At 48.1% G+C, this 19,860-nt stretch overlaps 1 protein-coding gene and 2 gene segments (V, D, J or C); all 3 read right to left on the bottom strand.

Moving 5' to 3' along the window:
* The window catches only part of LOC117885520, a 297,171-nt gene extending 288,206 nt beyond the window's left edge, over positions 1-8,965 (bottom strand). The window contains exons 1-2 of the mRNA XM_034786791.1: positions 8,846-8,965; positions 8,349-8,672 (exon numbers count right to left, since the gene is read on the bottom strand). Coding sequence (XP_034642682.1) covers positions 8,349-8,672; positions 8,846-8,891 — 370 coding nt within the window. The 5' untranslated portion in view covers positions 8,892-8,965. The remainder of the gene's footprint in view (positions 1-8,348; positions 8,673-8,845) is intronic.
* LOC117885740 lies at positions 236-1,540 on the bottom strand. The segment is given in 2 exon segments: positions 236-583; positions 676-1,540. Coding segments are annotated over 2 exon segments (492 nt in total).
* Positions 8,966-12,045: 3,080 nt separating the features above from the next.
* On the bottom strand, positions 12,046-19,279 carry LOC117885734. The segment is given in 3 exon segments: positions 12,046-12,657; positions 15,318-15,617; positions 19,165-19,279. Coding segments are annotated over 3 exon segments (661 nt in total).
* Between the last annotated feature and the right edge of the window lie 581 nt (positions 19,280-19,860).

Below are 19,860 nucleotides of genomic sequence, written 5' to 3'. Positions count from 1 at the left end.
CATCACTCCTGTCTCGGTGAGTCTCTGGGTGCACTTGTCACTGTGCAGCACGAAGAAGCGGAGTGTTTAAAGCCCCTTGGTGGAAGGGGCTGGGAGAGGGTGGGATGTCGGGGAGAAACGCGGGTGGCTCCTGAGACCCCGCTGTGGGCAATGCCCCGCCTGTCTGTCTCATCCCCTAGAGCATGGACTGAGTGTTGCAGTCGGCTGGCGCTTTAGAAATCCGCTTCTCCTTTTTGTGCCCTTCCCAGCTTTGCTCTGTGTCACTGTGTGTGGCGGCCACAGTAATAGGTGCCGGTGTCTGCAGCTGTCAGCGAGCGGAGCTGGAGATAAACTTCGTCCTTCGAGGTGTCCCTGGTGATGGTGACACGAGGTGTGAGAGCCGAGTTATACTCTGTGGTCCCCCCGTTAACTGTGTGTCGGATAAACCCCATCCACTCCAGCTCTTTCCCAGGGGGCTGCCGGACCCAGCTCCAATAGTAGCTGCTGACGGAGACTCCAGAGACTTTACAGGTGATACTGAGGGTCTCTCCAGCTTTCACCGTCCCCAGGCCGGTCTGGACCAGCTGCACCTGAGAGATGACACCTGGGGAAAGGGAAACAAAGAGAGGAATGAATGAATCACAGAACAAATCTATGGATCGGCCCCTATTTCCCTCCTTTCCCAGAGACACTCACAGGTGAGAGCAGAGAGCAGGGAAAGGAAAAGCAACAGAGATTTCATTCTTGTTCTCATAGAATGAGGGAAGCGGGCAGGGCAGGGCAGTTCTGTGGTTGGGGGGATGCTGAGGTTCCTATAGAACCAGGGGTTGGTATTTAACAGGAACCCCCAGGGAGGGATTTGCATGCGGGTTTCCCAGGGCGGGTATAAGAGACAGCGGGGGGAGCGCTCAGTACATGGTGATGTCCCCTTTACAGCACAGAGAGGGGCACTGTGCCCAGCTCAGCACACATAGAATGACAGGAGGTGGCTGTGAGGGTAGGAAGGAGGGTCCAGGGGGCGGGGGCCTGGGCTGGGACTCAGGAGAACTCCATGGGGCAAGGGTCACCAAATGGAGATAAACCACCAGGGAGACGTCTGGCTAGGCCGTGGTGTCTGGTGGACGGGAAGTCACGCATCCCCTTTATTTTGTGTGACCAAAAGCTCGTTGAAGTCAGCGGATGTCCCTCCATTGGAGCAGTGGCTATTGCAAAATATACTGAGCATTTAAAACAAATATAGCCAAGGCAGAGACACTGTCAGTAGAAATGGGACTCCCCGGGATTTCTGATGGGGAAGGAGCCGCAGCTGCAGGGACAGGGAAGCTGGTTTTAGCTACCAGAGACTGACAAACCGTTTTGGTGAAAGTGGAAGGAACTGGGGATCAGGAGAAGATGCAGCTTCTGGGCTTTATTAGAAGAAGGGCAGGGATTGTGGGCGCACAATGGTGAGAAATACAGTCTGTAGTCGGGTTTCAAACAGAACAGTTTCAAACAGCTCTCTGCTGCTTGCGCGTTTGTGTGTGTATCCGCGTGTGCACTAACCTCATTGCTGTCCCCAAACAGCCGAAGCTGGGTGAGGATAGGTCTCTCCCCCCCTCCCCATTCTCTATATAAACCATCTTACATTTTGTCATGAATGTCCGTCTGGGAGTCTCAGAAATTGGCCCATCTCACCTGTCCCCAGTGCTCTCTGGGCAGGGGTCCTCACGGTTTGTGTGGGGGGAAACAGAGAATACCACTGCAGGAGCGGATCTGACCAGGAATCCATCTCGCTCTGACAGTGCCGGCCCCCCAAGTTTAAGAGGATGGTGCCAGTTGGGACCCACGGTGATACACGGCGGGACAAGACCCCGGGAGGGCAGAATCCCCCCTGAATGAGAGGGTTACATCTGTTCCCCGTTAAAACCTCCCTGCCCTCTCCTAAGGTGCCTGCGATCTTTCCCCCTTTGCGCTGATAGCTCGTTTCCAACCGTGAAATGTTTCCAGTCGGTTTTGCCTAATTAGCTCAAATCTTCATTGCCCGGGAAGAAGTGTGATTCGGGGATCAGGAGCTGGCCAGAGGCGCATCTGCCCTGTTTATTGCTCTGTGAGACCTGAGGCAAATCACTTAGGGCCAGATTTATAAACGTATTTGGACACCTAATAATTCCCATTTGAAATACCTTTAAAAATCTGGCCATTCATTAGTCTCTGTGAGTTTTCCCACCTCCTAGCTCTAGCAAAGACTTAGAATCATAGAACTGGAAGGGACCTCGAGAGGTCATCTCGTTCTAGTCCAGTCCCCTGCACTCACGGCAGGGCTAAGTATAATCTTCTGGACTCTAACCTGCTCTTAAAACTCTCCAATGATGGAGATTGTATTTCCTCCCTAGGCACAAGACTTCCCTTGCACACGTCTCTCTGGGCCAGATTTTCAAAGTTAGGCAATTAAAGTTGCAGATAGGCATCTGGTGGGATTTGCAGGAGCACCTGAGAAATTTAGCTCACCCAGAGCCAACTATTTTAAATATATTTGGGTGCTCAGGATGTTGCCTAACTCCCAATGATTTCAATAATTTTTTGACACCTCGGTGCTTTTCAAAATCCCAGTAGCTGCCTAAATACCTGTGATAAGGTGGCTTTCTGTGCCTCAGTTTCCCATCTGTGTAATAGGGACAATAACACTTCCCTACTTCACAGGAGAGTTGTGATTACAAAACACAGGAAAGACTTGAAATACACAGACACTATGGTAAATAGCGTGATAGTAATGACTGAAATGGATAGGAAAATTTTTCTTGTCAGGGCTTTTCTGCAATGGAAAATTAGATATTCAGCTAAACAATTTTTTCCATAAAATATCTAGTTTGGGTATTTGGCTGAAAAATATTTTGGTTTTTGGCCAATTTTTTTTTTAAAGTTGGTGATAATTGAAAATGTTACTTGTCAGAGTTTTTTCTTTTCTTTTCTTGAAGAAAAGTCACAGTTTTCGGGGGGAGGCACAACCCATTTTTCCACCCAGCTCTACTGGAATCAGACCAGATCTCCATCTGGTCCAATCCTGCTGTTGTCTCGTCAGTGAAAACCAGATTCTACTCTCATTTAAACTGGTACAAATTCAGCATCACATCACTGATATCTGCGGATTAGTTTAGATCCTTGTCACTGGGGGCAGGACGGGACCCTGGCAGTTTCACCAGTGATTTCACTGGGAGCAGAAGCCAGCCCTAAATTAACCATATTTAAGGTTATTTCCAAGTTCCCCTGAATAAACTTCTTTATTTTCTGCTTCTGAAGCTGATCTGAGAGCCTCACCGCCCAGACCGATCAAATCCTGAGTTTCGACTGATGACAGTGGCCAGGCCCAGATAGATAAACTCACCCACCCTCCCTCCATCTGACACCAGCCCTCATTTATCAGCTAGTCAATTCTCTCATGTTCAACTGCAGGGCGGTAGCTGCAGCAGCACCTCGATCTGTTTCCCCCATTTAGCCCCGAACCGCTACCCTGTGCCAGCCGCTTTCATCTCCCATCCCCGCTGGGTGAAACCCGCATGCAAATCCCTGCCCCGGGGGTTCCTGTTTAAATACAAACTCCTGGTTCTAGGCACCTCAGTCTCTCCCCAGGCACTGAACTGCCCGGTCCTGCCCGCTGGGCAGTCTGTTCATCAATTCAGCCCACCATGGACTCGTTCTTCACCTTCCTTTTCCTCTTGGCCACCCTTTCTTGTGAGTGTCTGTGGGAGGGGGTAGGAAAAGTTCTGCTTCGCTTGTACTGGAGGGAGAAACGCCCCTTGACTTCAGTAGAGCAGGGGGAGTTCCCGGTCAGTACTCGGAACAGCATTACAATTCCTGAAATTCCCTCCTTTCTGCAGGTGTCAGTGCCCAGATCCAGCTGGTCCAGTGCGTCCGGGAGCGGCAACGCTTGGAGAGACCCTCCCCCTGACTGGCACCGTCTCGGGTCAGTCCATCACTAGTGGTCATGGCTGGCACTGGGTCCGGCAGCCTCCCGGGAAAGGTCTGGAGTGGCTGGGACGGGGATATTACAGCGGTTCCACCTGGTACACAAACTACAGCTCATCCTTCCAGAGCCGAATCACCATCTCCCCTGATTCCTCTAAGAACCAGGTCTCCCTGCAGCTCCACTCCCTGGCAGCTGCAGGCACCACCATGTATTACTGGGTCAGAGAGGCAATGCTATTTATTTTCAGCACAATAATAAATGGTTGCGGTGTCTTCAGTGGTCGGTGTATTCAATACGACATAATACTCATTTCTGGAAGTGTCCCTGTATATGAGTAATCAGTTTGGAATGATGGGGGAAGGTGTGTCCAGTGCATTCCAGCTGGCTCTGTCGAGTCCGAGAGACACATCTCCAGTCGTAAGAATCAGTGATGGGGACACCAGCCACAGCGCAGGTCAGCTGGAGTGACCCTGAGGGTTTCAGAACCTGCTCTCCATGGCGGTGTCAATTGCACCCGAGAAAGGACCCCTGGGAAGAAAAGGGGAGGGAGAATTCAAAGCACAAGCAACCACACACAAGAAAGAAGGAATCCATCACCCAAAAAGATGGTGTTACGTGTTAGACAAATAACTACGTCCCACTGCCTCCTGTCAAAACTCACAGGGCCTCAGGATTAGTAGGCCAAGGGAAATGATCAAAGCTTTCATCATTCTTTTACGGGAAGATTTAACAAGAATGAAGCTGTCCATTCAAGAGTCAGATGGACAAAAACCTCTGGGAGCTTCTATTTAAAGGAGAAAGCCAATTGGCTGATTTGCATGACATGTACATGCTTCAGTGGCAGATATAAAAACAACCAAGTGGTTATTTTGTCGCTACCTCTCTCCTCCCCCTTCTGTTCTTTCGGGGCGGCATCTGTGCAGCTCAGGAAATGAATGTTAAAGGAAGTCAGAGCGGTCAGTGATTAGAGATGGGGGACTGGGGTCTCCTGGATTCTATCTTCACTTTTGGAAAGGGAGCGTGGTCCAGTGGGTTAGAGCAGGGGAGCTTGGAGTCAGGAATCCAGGCTTCTCTTTCCAGCTCCGGGAGGAGAGTGGGATCTAAGTGGTTAAAAAGGAGAGGTGGTGGGGACTAGGAGCCAGGAGTCCTGGATTCCTTACCCAAACCTACACAGAGAGCAGAGTGTAGCGTGTCTGAGAATCTGGGAGTCAGGACTCCTGGGTTCTATCCCGGATTTGGGAAGGGAATTGGGTCCAGTGGCTTACAGAAGAGGGGTTTTGTGAGCCAGGACTCCTTGGGGTCTATCCCACGTTTGGGAGCAGATTAGTGAGTAGAGCAGAAAGGGTTGGGAGTTATCACTCCTAGGGTCTGTCCCCAGCTCTCAGGGGAGAGTGGGACCAAATGGTTAGAGTAGGAAAAGGGGAGTTATGAAGCTCCCCATCTCCTGACTGAAGCACTGACTTTATTTGTGACCCGGGGAATGTCACTTAGAGTAAGATTTTCAAAGGAACTGAACATTCCAATTACTTTAGGCTGGGGTTCTCCCAGAAACCTGGCACCTAACTCCCCTGTGTCCCCTTGGAAATTCAAGCACTATTGTGGTCGTTTAGATATCTTCATGCTTTAAGGTAATGGGAGAGGCTGAAGGTACAAATGCCTCAAGCAATGTTCACTGCGGGGAGCTACAGAAATCAGTACAATTCTCCTGTAATGCAGGGTTCATTTTGCAAGATACAAGGTTGGAGGTGGAGGGAACCTTGACAGTGTGTGTGTGTGGGGGGGGGGGGGGGGGTGGAAATCAGAGAGAGAATGGATGGGTTTTTTCCTGTGGTCCACATGCAAGTGAAAGTCATATAAATAGCCCATTTTTATTGTCTTGGAGCTGAGCAAAAGACACCTGTGTTTTTTACTCTTTCAGGTATGACTGCTTTCGCTCTTGTGTAAGCGGGGGAATGGTCCCGCTATTGTGGGGAACTTTCCTGGCTTCTGCACTACCCCGGTGAAGTGGGCTAGTGAAAGGATCCGAGTCCTCAGTCCCACTTCCTTTACCCAGAGGCCTCCCTGCCCTCGAGGGCTCCCCTTCCACTCTCCTGTCTGGCAGAGTCCTCGTAAACCCCGACAAGGCTGGGCCCAGGATTCCTGGGGGGCTCGACACCCAACCCTGCTGTGGTCACCCAGGACAGGGGCTAGGGTGTCCCCACTCCGGGGTACTCTCTCTGCACTGGGCACCTCCCTGACCCACTGATCATTTCATACCATTTAAAGCAAATACAAGTTGTTTAATTAACAATTAATTTTAAAGAAGAATAAGGAAAAATGGGAAAGGTTAAAGGAAAACACATCACCCCGCTCTGTGGCCGGGAACATCACAACCAGTGTCTCTGGAACGTCAGGGCAGGTCACAGGCTGTTCCTTGTAGGTCCCAGGCTCCTTCTCAGGCCCTGGCCGTGCTGCAGAGACGCTGCGGGTTGGACACTTGCTCGGGCGGTGGCCACACGCTCTCAGGCTCTAGGTGGCAGGACCCTTCTTCCCAGTGTCGCCCCTGCCCGGTCGGGGTTATGATCCCCCCAAGTCTGGCCTCCAAGGCCTCTTGGCTGAGGTGTCTCCCTGCGCTGGGCCCACTGCCCAGGGTCCCCCATCCCCGCTCTCCACAGCTGCTCCCCACACCCGGCTCCGGACGGCTCCAGCCCCAGCTCCAGCCCCAGCTCCAGCTCGGCTGCTGCTGTTTGGCCTCCAGCCCCTGGGCTGCGTCTCTGGCCCCTCCGGCTGGCCCGGCTCTGCCCCCAGCTCAGCTGGGCCCCTGCTCCCGCCTTAGCTCCGCCCCCTCTGTCTGACCCAGGCCATTCCAGCTCACAGGGAGGGCGGGACCCCCCGGCCTCCTGACTCCCTGATTAGCTGCCCGCCCTGTCAATCAGGCTGACCTGGAGCATTGGCCTCTCCCCATTGCCCCTGGGGACTGTCAGCCTCAGGGTCCCGATTTCCCATTGACCCCTCCCCTTTTAGTGCTGGGAGGTAGCCCACCAAAACACCCCACTGAGTGTTAGTAAGGGGGCAACAGTCCCCTTACATATATAAGGAAGACCACTAAAGGAAGACATTTCAGCCTCCTATAAGTAGGGTGACCAGATGTCCCGATTTTATAGGGACAGTCCCGATATTTGGGGCTTTGTGTTATATAGGCGTCTATTACCCCCCACTCCCTGAACCGATTTTTTAACTTGCTGTCTGGTCACCCTACCTATAAGGAAGAGAATATGCAAATAGGGGTGACAGTTTCCTGTTTAAATCTGTCTCTCTCTGCCCAGGCTGCACCCGGAGAGACAATCCGCAGCCCCTGGATCTGAGCTGTTCCCAGAGACTCTCCCATAGAACTTGCCCCTGTCAGACCAGGGAAAATGAATCTTTGGGTCCACTTAGTTTTCACTGTAGCAGCCTGGGAAGGTATTTTCCTACCCATGAACACATTACAGAGGCAAAAGATTTATTGTTCTACATCTGTTTTCTAAGTGTCTGTTTATTCCCAGGTGTCCGGTCCGAGATCCAGCTGGTGGAGTCCGGAGGGGATGTGAAAAAGCCCGGAGACTCTCTCCGCCTCTCCTGCAAAGCCTCCGGGTTCACCTTCAGCAGCTACTACATGAGCTGGGTCCGTCAGGCTCCCGGAAAGGGGCTGGAGTATGTCTCTGAGATTAGCACGGATGGTAGCACCACACGCTATGCAAACTCCATTAAAGGCCGATTCACCATCTCCAGGGATAATTCCAAGAGTGAGCTGTATCTGCAAATGACCGGCCTGAAGCCCGAGGACACCGCTCGCTATTACTGTGCAAGTGATATTATTTTACACAGTGACACAAAACCTACTTGTGGTAATACAAAAACCCAGGCTGTGGAATCGCCCCTTTCCCGGTCACCAAAGGAGGGCAGCAGATCCACANGTCCACAGGACACAGCAACATACTACTGTGCTAGGAGCACCTACCGGATGTATAAACCACCATGATACACGCTAGCACAAAAACAGGCCTCAGCCTTAGCCCCCAGAGGCAATTTTTTTTTCAGTTACATACCTTTCAAAACCTAGAACTAAATCACAGAGGTGCTTTTGAGAATAAAAAGAAGAACAGGAGTACTTGTGGCACCTTAGAGACTAACAAATTTATTAGAGCATAAGCTTTCGTGGACTACAGCCCACTTCTTCGGATGCATATGCATCCGAAGAAGTGGGCTGTAGTCCACGAAAGCTTATGCTCTAATAAATTTGTTAGTCTCTAAGGTGCCACAAGTACTCCTGTTCTTCTTTTTATTCTCAAAAGCACCTCTGTGATTTAGTTCTAGGTTTTGAAAGGTATGTAACTGAAAAAAAAATTGCCTCTGGGGGCTAAGGCTGAGGCCTGTTTTTGTGCTAGCGTGTATCATGGTGGTTTATACATCCGGTAGGTGCTCCTAGCACAGTAGTATGTTGCTGTGTCCTGTGGACTCAGGCTGTCCACTCTCAGGTAGAACTCGTCCTTGGAAGGGTCCACAGTGATGGTGGTTCGATTTTGAATGTCAGGGAGATAGTGGGTGTTCCCATATCTGTCTATCAATGCCAGCCACACCAGCCCTTTTCCTGGGGGCTGCCTGAGCCAATGCCACCAGTCTCCACCAGTAGAGAGCGCAGAATCTGAGACAGCACAAGTCAGACTGAGGGACCCTGAGACGGTCACCTCTCCTAAACTGGACGGCGTCATCGTAAACCCCCAGACGGGGCCTGGCAAGAGAGGGAAAACACATTAATGAAAGAGGTAATAAACCAGCTATCAAGGCTGGTTTTCTCAAAGACGTACACCCAAGGTCCCACTGAGACTGAACGGGAACTGGACACCTAATTCCCTGAAACCCAGCCCAAGTCATGATTTCCCACAGTCAACCCCAAATACTCACACGTGTGGAAGGCTGAAATGGAAATGCAGAACAATAATAGATTCATATTTTTCTTTACTGGAGAGACTTCTCTGCCACGAACCCCCAGCTCATTTCCTTGGGACAGACTCAGGTTCTGAGATTCTGGAGTTTCTCTTTAAAGACGAAACCCGGGGGAAGTGATTTTTGCATACAGGTTTCACAGACAGAGTGTAACACATCAAACGGGGCTGGGCCGGGGGAACAGGTGAGTAAATCCAGAATCTCAGCTCCTTGTGGGCGTACCTCTCGATGGGTGACACTGACTCCTGTGCAAAGGAACAACACAATGAACATAGGGAAAAAATCACTGGAGTTGTGTCCATTTAATTCAGCAGAGTATTTATTCCTTTACCCCTATTTTGAGAGCTTAAGTGATGCACAGGACTTTTACTAGCCCTCTACACCAAAGTTAATTTCACCCAGTGTCCCACACAGAAAGAAGTAAAAATTGGGCATGAATTCTGTTTTTTGGGGTGAATGAGAATTGGGCCTTTTATCTATAGAAGTTATATGTCCCCATGACTGTAGTATCATCAGAGACTTTAACGTATTTCATCTTACAACATCTCTGGGAGGTAGAGAAATAACGTTATCCTCACACAGATAGGGGGAAACTAGAAATGAAGGACCAGATTTTAAGGCTATTTAGTTACCTGAACATGAAGATGGGCAACTAGCAGGATTTGCAAAAGTACCTATGCTCCTACCTCCATCATTAGGTGCCTAAATACTTTGTAAACATCTGTCCCAAAGAGATCAAGGACCAGATTTTCAAACGTATTTAGGCAATTAAAAAAGGAGACATGCGCCTAGTGGTATTTGAAAAAGCATGGAGCAGCCTAACATGTTTTGAAATCAATGGGAAATCCCTCTGGGTACCTAAATACCTTTGGAAATCTGGCTCTAAGTTGTCTACTGAAATTCTTCTCCACAGTACAGAATCCAAGGAAGGTCTCCTGGTCCTTGTCACATGAAATGTAATCTTGTTCTTCAGTGTCTCAGGCTAGTGTCCCCAGCACCAGAACATCCTTCCCCTGACAAGGATAAACAAAGAAGTTGAGATTCTCAAAACTGCCTAGAGGCTTTCAATGCTCAAATCCTTCTGGAAAACAAGTGAGTGTCCAAATCCTTTAGGCGGCTTAGAAAATGTCAGGCTAAAACTTTAACAATGAACATGAAAACAAAGGAGGAAACTGCACAAAATAAAATGATGAGCAAAATATAAAGGGACTGATTCTTCTCTCGCACACACCAGTTTTACAGCAGTGGAACTGCCTGGACTTTAATGGAGTTGGTCCCGACTCACGCCTGTGTGGGTGAGAGGAGAATCAGGCTCAGTTTTTCAAAGATGTGACACTGGGCCCTTTGGAATGATTGGGAGGAGAATAAGGAGATAAAAAGAATAATTGGAGAGGGGTGAATGGAGCATAAGGGAACTGACTGTCAAGAGCAGTTGGGCACCTAATTCCCATAGGCTTTGACAATCCCTGCCTGTATCTTGTGCTGCATGCATCTCAGTCCCATTTTTGTAGTCAGTTTAGGGTGGGATTTTCGAAAACATCCAAGTCCCTTAGGAAGTTAAAGTAAGATTTTCAGAAGAGCCTAGGGTCTTTCTACATGACAGCGCTCAGAAAAGTTACGATTATTTAACTAAAGTTTTGACGAGAACATGCATTAAAGCCCCTCTTGTGGATGCTCTCATTCAGAAGAAAAGTGGCTCTAATCCCTTAAAGGGGGATTTTCCCGAGTGTCCCTATGTACACAAGCACAGTCAAGCAGCACAACAATATAAGTGTCAGGATTGGAATCCAGGGCTCCTGATCTCTAGTGCCAAGCCTAGACTAGAACACAGATCTTCTGACTCCCAGTTAGCTGCTCTACCCAGTGGGAGTGACTTGGAAGTCTCGGCTCCCATACCCTATTTTCAAAATCTGTCTATAAACGACCAAATCCCGTTCATCCTGTGGCTAGTTTAAAGTCAAAACAAAAAGTACAGCAATATAGGCTAATATTGGTGAAAAAAAGTGGTTAGAATCTCTCTGTGTCTCTTGCCTTCAGTTTTCCCCAACCAACACACTGGAGCGCACACACACACACACACACACACACACACACACACACCCCTTACCTTCAGGCAGCACCCATGCTCACTAAACCCACACAGCTGCATTCCAACAACAGCAACAAGAGCTACCCATGCAGAACCTGCACAACGCACTCTCCACAGCTCTACAATACAGATATACACAGCCAGACCAACATCACACATGCACACACTGACAACACACACAGTCTATACACTCCCAGTGCAGACACATACACAGCAGCACCTCCCCAATAGTCATAATGTTTAAATCATTTCTAGTAACATCCAGATGGATGAATAGTACTTAAAACCAATCACCATTAGCAGCATTTCTTCTCATTGTAATTGTTTTCTCACACTGACAGAAATTGTTCTCATGAAATGTATGAAGAGAGAAGCTTCTAGACTGGGGATTTTCGACCCCCCCCCCAAATTAGCTATCCAGCTCCCATTGGATTTGGATGGCATGTGGGCACCTAACTCTCTTGGGCACCTTTGAAAAATCCCACTCCTACTTTGTAAGAACACTAGTATCTTTTTGGGGGGAGAGAATTTTTCTGGAGTCAGGGAATACAAACTCGGGGTAAGCACAAAAGTCAGTGTAGGGGTTCTCTAGCTCCAGCACAGTAGAAGCCCAGCGGAAACCAGGAGGTAAAGAGGAACGCAGCCCTTTTAGAAAAGCTCATTCCCCAGCCCCAGAGACACCCTCTCCGGGTAACGTGAACCTATTCCCATTTCAGGAAAGTCCCTGCAGGACTCTGACTTATCATCGAGTCACATGGCCACATGGCAGCTGTGAGAAGTGCCCTGGATAAGCAGGTAACATAAGCTTGGTTCTTTTGGATGGTGCTGGAAGGCAAATATTCTTCAGCAGGCAGAGTGTGAAAGACTGATAACGCTGCCTTTGAATCCTCTTGCCTGCTCCGGGTTTTGTTGTGTTTCTATAGCTTGGAGGTTCCTGTCCTTCCCACCCCATGAAAACTAAAGTGTCAGTCAGGGATCCACAAATCCTTTAAACCTCAGACATTCATTTTATTTCTCAGACTTTCCCTTATCGCTACTCCCCTATCGCCACTGCTGGGGAAAAGCTTTACAAAGAAGCTTTTTCCGAAGACAAGTGAATTTGATGCCAGCGAGAACAGGGATCCAGTGGAGGGATGAAAAGAGGAGAGTGACACAGTCAAAAACCATGGACAAGGGAAATGATCTTTGCAAAGCCGTTCTGAAGAGAGGTGGGCACCATTGCCTACATTTTCTCTCTTCCAAAGCCAATTATATAGTCAATACATGAGGTGTTTTTTGGCTGGCTGCGCATGTGACTATCAGCCGCACCGTTGAGAATCTGCTTCCCCTGTTTGCACAGGTCCCTGCTGGGCTCAGTGTCAGGGTGTCACTGCCTGGCGCAGTAATAGGCGGCCCTGTCTGCAGCTGTCAGCGAGCGGAGCCGCAGGTGCAGCTCGTTCTTGGAATTGTCGGTGGTGATGGAGCTTCGGCTCTGGAGGGGGGATGGAGCCGGAGGTGGAGTAATACACATTGACGTAGCCCAGCCATTCCAGCCCTTTGCCAGGAGCCCGTCGGATCCGGTGACAAGTGTAACCGCTACTGGCAATGGAGAAACCAGAGGTGGCACATGTCAGCTGGACAGATTCTGAGGGCTTCACGGTCCCAGGACGAGACTGAACCAGCTTTACTTCAGAGAGGACACCTAGAAAGGGGATACGGATTAAACACTTTATTAACGCTAAGGTTACAATTATATAATATACAGGGTAAGGAAATAGTGTCTGTACATCTGGGTGTCATAAGGCTTAAATTATCCAAAAGTTCAAAGTTTGGTTTGAAAGTCATACATACATATAGCACATAATCAGCAACAACCCACATTTAGATTAATAAATTGAATGATACAGTTTAGGGATTAGCATCCAAATATTTGGGTTCATCACTCATGAAAAGTTATACAGAGAGTTGGTTGTAGAAAGCAAATATAACAATGAGTGGAGATTGTCCATCAGTAGTTGAGCGTTTAGGATGGGTTGTTGTCCCTCAGTAAATACAGACCACCAGAGAAGTATTTCTGTTACTTTCCTGATTTCGCTTCTCAATGGTGCTGCAGCTCCTCCCTCAGAAATAGTTCACTCTGGAAGAAGTGAATCCCCTTCCGACACCCCTCGAGTAATAATCCTCCTCATAATAAATTACCAAATTTCCCATATTCCACCCACCCACACACTGGATACTCACAGTCAGGGTAAGGAGAGGAAGTAAAATGAGAAGCAACTGTTCCATCTTTCCCCCAGACTATATAGCACAAAGGAAACATGAATTGACAGCACAGGTCCAGTAATTTACAATGAGTGGAGGGGGTGTGTGTGTCTCCATTTGAGTCGGGGAAGTCAGAGAGGTGAATTTTCATGAAAATGTTGACACCTCTGCATCAGACATGACAAGGAGCTGAAAGCTACCAGCTCTCGGGGTGACAGTGAGTCATGCACAGGGAGACCAGGAAAAGGTCTATGAACCTCTGACATCCTGCCCCTTCTACTGGGGAGAGAATTCTACAGTCTCCCAGACCACTCACGGTGAGTGAAAGTCACTCGTGTCCCCACACCTATGCGTCACTCAAGTCCCTCTTTTGGGAGCAAAAATGGGATTTAAGTGGGTTCTATGCACAGGGGTGAATTTCCAGCTCTCTCTCTGTTCTCCCCACCCCGCAGTGTAGGACAATGAAATACAGAGGGGATTTGCCATCCTTAAAATATAAGTATAATAATGGATGAGCCCAGCAAATATGATAGCGGGGGCGCAACCTGATAGTTTATCTTTTACACACAAACAGAGCAGTTCTTCTGGTTTTCCCCTCAGATCATCAACAATTTATGTCTCTCTTGGGTTCTACTTACACTGATGCACAATGCAAATGGTTCCTAATCTAATGTCTGTCAGGTGCTCAGATAGTTCAGTGCTGGGATACATCCGAGCACCTGGAGACATTAATCGTTTTAGCGTCACAACGTTCCCCGCGGGAGGTGAGGAAGTTGTATTATCCTGGTATTTATATAATGGACCTGAGGCAAAGAGCGGTTCGGGATGTGATTTTTCAGAAAAGCTCAAACATCTTTGGTGCTCTGTTTAGGTCACAGCAGGACTATTGCAGCAGGCAAGCGTTTCGTACATTCCACCCCGGCAGTCTGTGGAAATGGGGGATCAGAACACAGCTTTGGGGTGTCTGAGGTGAGAGTTGTAACCAGAAGACCCTCCTTCCTGTCTGAGGGCACAACTTGGTGTTGTGTCACCCTGATGAGTTCAGAGCTGGGAAAGAGCAAGGTGAAATTTGTGGGGCTGGTTCGGCTCCCATTCCTCCAGGTGTGAACCAGGAGTAACGCCATTTCAGGGAATAGAGTTACCCCCTTTTGAAAAGCTGTAGGGGAAAGGCAAACTAGCTCCAAAGGGTCATGGAAAAAAGCAGTTATGTATGCAAAATGTCACAAACATTGGTACCAGAAAAAATCCCCTAAAAGCCTTTGGGGAAAAAATCTACTCTGACTTACACTGGTGTAAATCTGGAGAAACCATATTCACTTCAATAGAAGGACACTAAATTCGCCCTGGTGTAAACACCCAGCAGCTACTAACTGATAGGAGTGAGGACGAAATTTCTGCTCTTGCCAGATTAGTCTTCAGTTGCCGACTGGGGGTGACTTGACCTTTCCCCTGAAGAAGCAGCTTCTGGCCGCAGGTGCAGAGACAATACTCGAATGCACGGATCCCTGCTCTGATCCGGTTTGGCAATTCCTGTCTAAATGTGAGCAGCATTTGTCCCGGCAAATCGTGTTGTGTGAATTGGGGGTTAGGCTGGGCCCGCTACTCTTTACTGTTGTGTTCTGTGTACAGTTCAGGGCTGGGATTCTGTTGCCTGCCCAGAGGTTCCTTTATATTCTCTCATTGATGATGCCCCAGCTCCTCAGCCCCCTGCTGGGGCAATCCCCTGGCTCTGCCCTCCTGGGTCCCTGTCCCTCCAGTTCTGGAGGCGGGAGCCCTGGCTGGAGGGACCCTGGGCTGAGGTGCGACCCGGGAACCCCGCTGCTTACCCCGACCCTGCCAGTGCCGGACCGGCTGGAGGCAAGAGGGGAGTGGGCGGAGTCAGCGCTGGTGGGGGGAAGCCCAGGGCTGGGGCAGCAGGGGGTGCAGGTGGGGGAGGGCAGTGGTGGGTGGGGAGAGACCAGGGCTGGGGTGAGGGGCAGCCAAAAATTCTTTTGCTTAGGGCTGCAAAAAACCTAGAGCCGGCCCTGCATGTGCACAGTCACTGCAAGGCTAATTGCACAAGTTTCCAATTGTTTAGGCTCAATGTGTGTCTTGGGGTGCAGTAATAGGTGCCGCTGTCTCCGGCTTCCATGCCTCTCATTTCCAAATACCCCTCGCTTTTAGAGGTGTCCCTGCAGATGGTCAATTGGTTTTTAAGTGACTCCTGGTAGTATTTTTCGTCCTCCCAATACACAAGGCACAACCACTCCAGGCTTTTCCCTGGGGGCTTTCGAATCCAGCTCACAGGATTCCCGCTAGATGGGAGAGAGAATCCGGACACGGAGCAGGTGAGTCTCAGGGTCTGTGAGGGCTTCACTTGGGCTGCTCCGGTCTGCAGCAGTTTAACCTGGGAACAGACACCTGCAAAGAGCACGGAGAAATCTCAGTCAGAGAGATGACAGCAGTGGGCTATGTAGAGAGGGGAGGCTGCTCACTCCTAGGTACTTACATGCTGCAATAGCACAGAGCAGGAGAGCGAGAAGCAAAGTTTTCATCTTCCCTCTTGCAAACAGGCCCAAAGACTCACAGGGAATCACACGGGTTGATTTCTGGAGGAAGTGCTCTAATCCAAAGGGGAAATATTCTATTCTTAAAGGGAAGACGAATAATCATTTGCATACTTTGTCCAACGAGCCATTGCAGCCATGCAAACCATGGAGATGTAATAGTCATGAATTAATGGGTCAGGTGGGTGACGCAGATTATAACTGTGGCATCGCCTACAGACCCTCACGCCAAGTTTACAGTCCCATTGCACTCCTTGCTGCAGAGACATGTAGTCAGACACAATCCCTTAGGAATGAGCTATTACCCCCTTCAACCACATCTGAGCTGCCCATACACATAGGTAACTGAGTCAGGCCGAGTGACACTATAGAATCATACAAATGTAGGGCTGGAAGGGACCTCGATAGGTCATCAAGTCCCATCCATTGCACGGAAGCAGGACTAATTAAACCTAGACCATCCCTAACAGGTGTTTGTCCAACCTGTTCTTAAAACCCTCCAATGATGGGGGTTCCACCCTCTCCCTTGGAAGCCTGTTCCAGAGCTTAACTACCCTTATGAAGGGTATCCCTTATATCTAAGATAAATCTCCTTTGTTGCAGATTAAGCCCAATACTTGTAGTACATTCCGCAATCATGGGGAACAATTTATCATGTTTTCTTTATAACAGCCCTTCACATATTTGAAGACTGTTCTGAGGTCCCCCCTCTGTTTTCTTTTATCAAGACTAAACATGCCCAGTTTTTTTAACCTTTCCTCATAGGGCATGTTTTCTAAGTCTTTGTTGCTCTCCTTTGGACTCTCCAATTTGGCCACATCTTTCCTAAAGTGAAGTACCCGAAACTGGACACAGAACTCCAGCTGATGCCTCACCCGTACCGATTAGAGCTGGACAATTACATCAATACCCCCCATAATATTAGCCTTTTTAAAGAACTGCATCACATTACTGCCTCATATTCAATTTGTGATCTACTATAACCCCTACCTGCTTTTCAGTATTACTACCACCTAGCCAGTTATTCTCCATTTTGTAGCTGTGTCTGATTTCTCCTTTTAAAGAGTAGTACTTTGCATTTGTCTTTGTTGAATTTCATCTTGATGATTTCAGACCAATTTGGTAATTTGTCAAATTCCTTTCAAATCGTAATCCTGTTCTCCAGAGTGCTAGCATCTCCTCCTAGTTTGGAGTCAGTTGCAAATTTTGTAAATATACCCTTCACTTCCTTAGCCAAGTCATTAATGAAAATATTGAATAGTACCAGACCCAGGACTGACCCCTGCGGGATCCCACGAGATGCACCCTCCCAGTTTGAGAGCAAGCCATTGATAACAACTCTTTAAGTATCGGAGGGGTAGCCATGTTAGTTTGGAACTGTAAAAAGCAACAAAGAGTCCTGTGGCACCTTATAGACTAACACACGAAAGCTCATGCTCCAATACATCTGTTAGTCTATAAGGTGCCACCGGACTCTCTGTTGCTTTTTACTCTTTAAGTATGGTCTTTAAACCATTTGTGTACCAACTTTATAGCAATTTTATCTAGATCATGTTTCTCTACTTTGCTTATGAGAATGTCACGTGGGAATGTGTCAAAAGCCTGAGTAAAATCAAGATCTATCACGTCTTCTGCTTCCCCCATCCACTAGGCCAGTAACGTTGTCAAAGAGGGAATTTAGGCTGGTTTGGCATGATTTGCTCTTGACAAATCCATGCTGACTATTTCTTATAATCCCATGGTCCTCTAGGTGCTGAGAATTTGATTGTTTATTTGGTCCAGTATCTTTCAAGGTACTGATGTTAGGCTGACTGGTCTATAATTCCCTGTGTCCTCTTTGTTCCCCTTTTAAAGATAGGTATTATGTTTATTATTAGTAGTCTTTATTTATTTATTTATTATTAGACCAGAACGGTCTGTCTCTAGCATTTGGTCTGCCCTTCAGACATCGATGATGTTGACAGTGATGATCATCCTGCTCATTGGCAGGATTTTAGGCTAGAACTAGACCCCTGGACCGGGATTCCAGAGACCTGGGTTCTGTTCCTGCTTCTGCTCCTGGCCTGCTGGGTGAATTCTGGCAAGTCATTGCTCTGAGCCTCAGTTTCCCCTTCTGTACTACCCTTGGTAAAGTGTTTTGAGATCTACTGGTGCAAAGCACTGAATGTAGATATTATAATCAATAATAGCAACTTTTACAAGGTGGGGTGTCTTTATCTTAAGACATCTGTAGGGAATGCACACCATGGACAATTTTCACAGATAATTTGTTTTCACGTTTTACTTCCTCCAGATAAATGTGCAGGGGGATTAATGGTGAAGACTTTAGAGATGGGAGAAATTACAAAAGAGAGAGATGAGCAGACAAAAAATTCAGAGCTGTACATTTCAGTGCTCTGGTTCCCAAAACCCTGCAAGGAGAGCACTGATATTTTCACTATCAATTTCATACACCCCTAATTCCATCTGCGGCTGCTTCAGTTGTGTAGCAACACTGCCCCCTAGTGACTAACCACAAAGCTTTATATCTACACAGGAGATATTCCAACAGGGGCTAGGGAAGGGCTGCTTCGGAATGTGTCACAGCTGATGTGATCCGATCAGGAGTTGGAGACATGGACACAGTGAAGAAAAAAATCTTTCTTTCTTTCTTTCTTTCTTTCTTTCTTTCTTTCTTTCTCAGTAAGTACTGGATTTAGTCTCTTATTCAATGGTGATACACTGGGAAATTATATACATTTAATCAACACAATTGCTCTTTCCAGGGGATCTGGTGTGTGTCACCTAATCTCGCTATTTCTCTTTCTGCGGTATCTCGTCTATCTTGTATCTTAAGAAGCTGCCCATTTGCGTTTACCCTCCTCTGTGCATTTTCTTTCCATTTACAAGGAGTTTAGTTGGGGAAATCTCGTTGCTCTGAGTTAATCTGGTCTCACTGCACAGCTCAGAATCCGCTTCCCCTTTTTGCACGAGTCGCTGCTTTGCTCTGTGTCACTGTGTAGCTCCTGGCACAGTAATAGGTGCCGCTGTCTCCGGCTTCCATGCCTCTCATTTCCAAATACACCTCGCTCTTAGAGGTGTCCCTCGAGATGGTCAGTCGGTTTTTCAGAGACTCCTGGTAGTATTTGTCATCATCCCAGTACACAATGGATAACCACTCCAGGCCTTTCCCCGGGGGCTGTCGAACCCAGCTCACCCCATACCCGCTAGACGTGAGAGAGAATCCAGACACGGAGCAGGTGAGTCTCAGGGTCTGTGAGGGCTTCACCTGGGCTGCTCCGGTCTGCAGTAGTTTAACCTGGGAACGGACACCTGCAAAGAGCACAGAGAAATCTCAGTCAGAGAGAGGATCAGCAGTAGGCGCTGTAGAGAGGAGAGACTGGTCACTCCTAGGTACTTACATGTCGCAATAGCAAAGAGAAGGAAAGACAGGAGTAGAAATTTCATCTTCCCTCTTGGAAGCCAGATAGAAACAGGCACCAAGACCCAGAGGAAATCACACAGGCTTGACTCTTGCAGGGATCGCGGCTGTAATAAAGATTGGGAAGATTCTATTCTTAAAAGGAAGCAAAATAATCATTTGCATACCCCACCCTGTCATGCAAAGCGTTGGTAAATGAGTTCTCCCTGTAATCCTCATATATAAGATGCCTCATAGTCATGTGTGAATGGGTCGGGTCCAGGCAGTTATTGCGTTATCTCCTAGAAACCCAACGCAAGTGCACAGCCCCGGTGTGCTAGGCACTGCACCGACACATAGTAAGAGACAGTCCCTTGGTAAGGGAGTTCCTCCTTCACTCATATACTCATATAAATAGATAGATAAAGTCATATCTATCTATCTATCTATCTATCCCCGTCCACCCCCTCTATCTATCTATCTATCTATCTATCTATCTATCTATCTATCCCCATCCACCCCCTCTATCTATCTATCTATCTATCTATGAATGAGATGCCTATACACAAGGGTGATTCAAGGTGAGTGATAAAATTATTTTATTATTAACATTAATATAGTTATTATTGCCAGACCTGCCCATTAGTGTCAGTTACCGTGACCTGCAGAATACCATAGACCACCAGTGACGGTGCTG

The sequence above is a fragment of the Trachemys scripta genome, chromosome 12 (genome assembly GCF_013100865.1).
Source record: "Trachemys scripta elegans isolate TJP31775 chromosome 12, CAS_Tse_1.0, whole genome shotgun sequence".
NCBI lineage: Eukaryota > Metazoa > Chordata > Testudines > Emydidae > Trachemys > Trachemys scripta.
The sequence above is the reverse complement of the archived record's forward strand: the minus strand, read 5'-3'. Positions and strand labels throughout refer to the sequence as shown.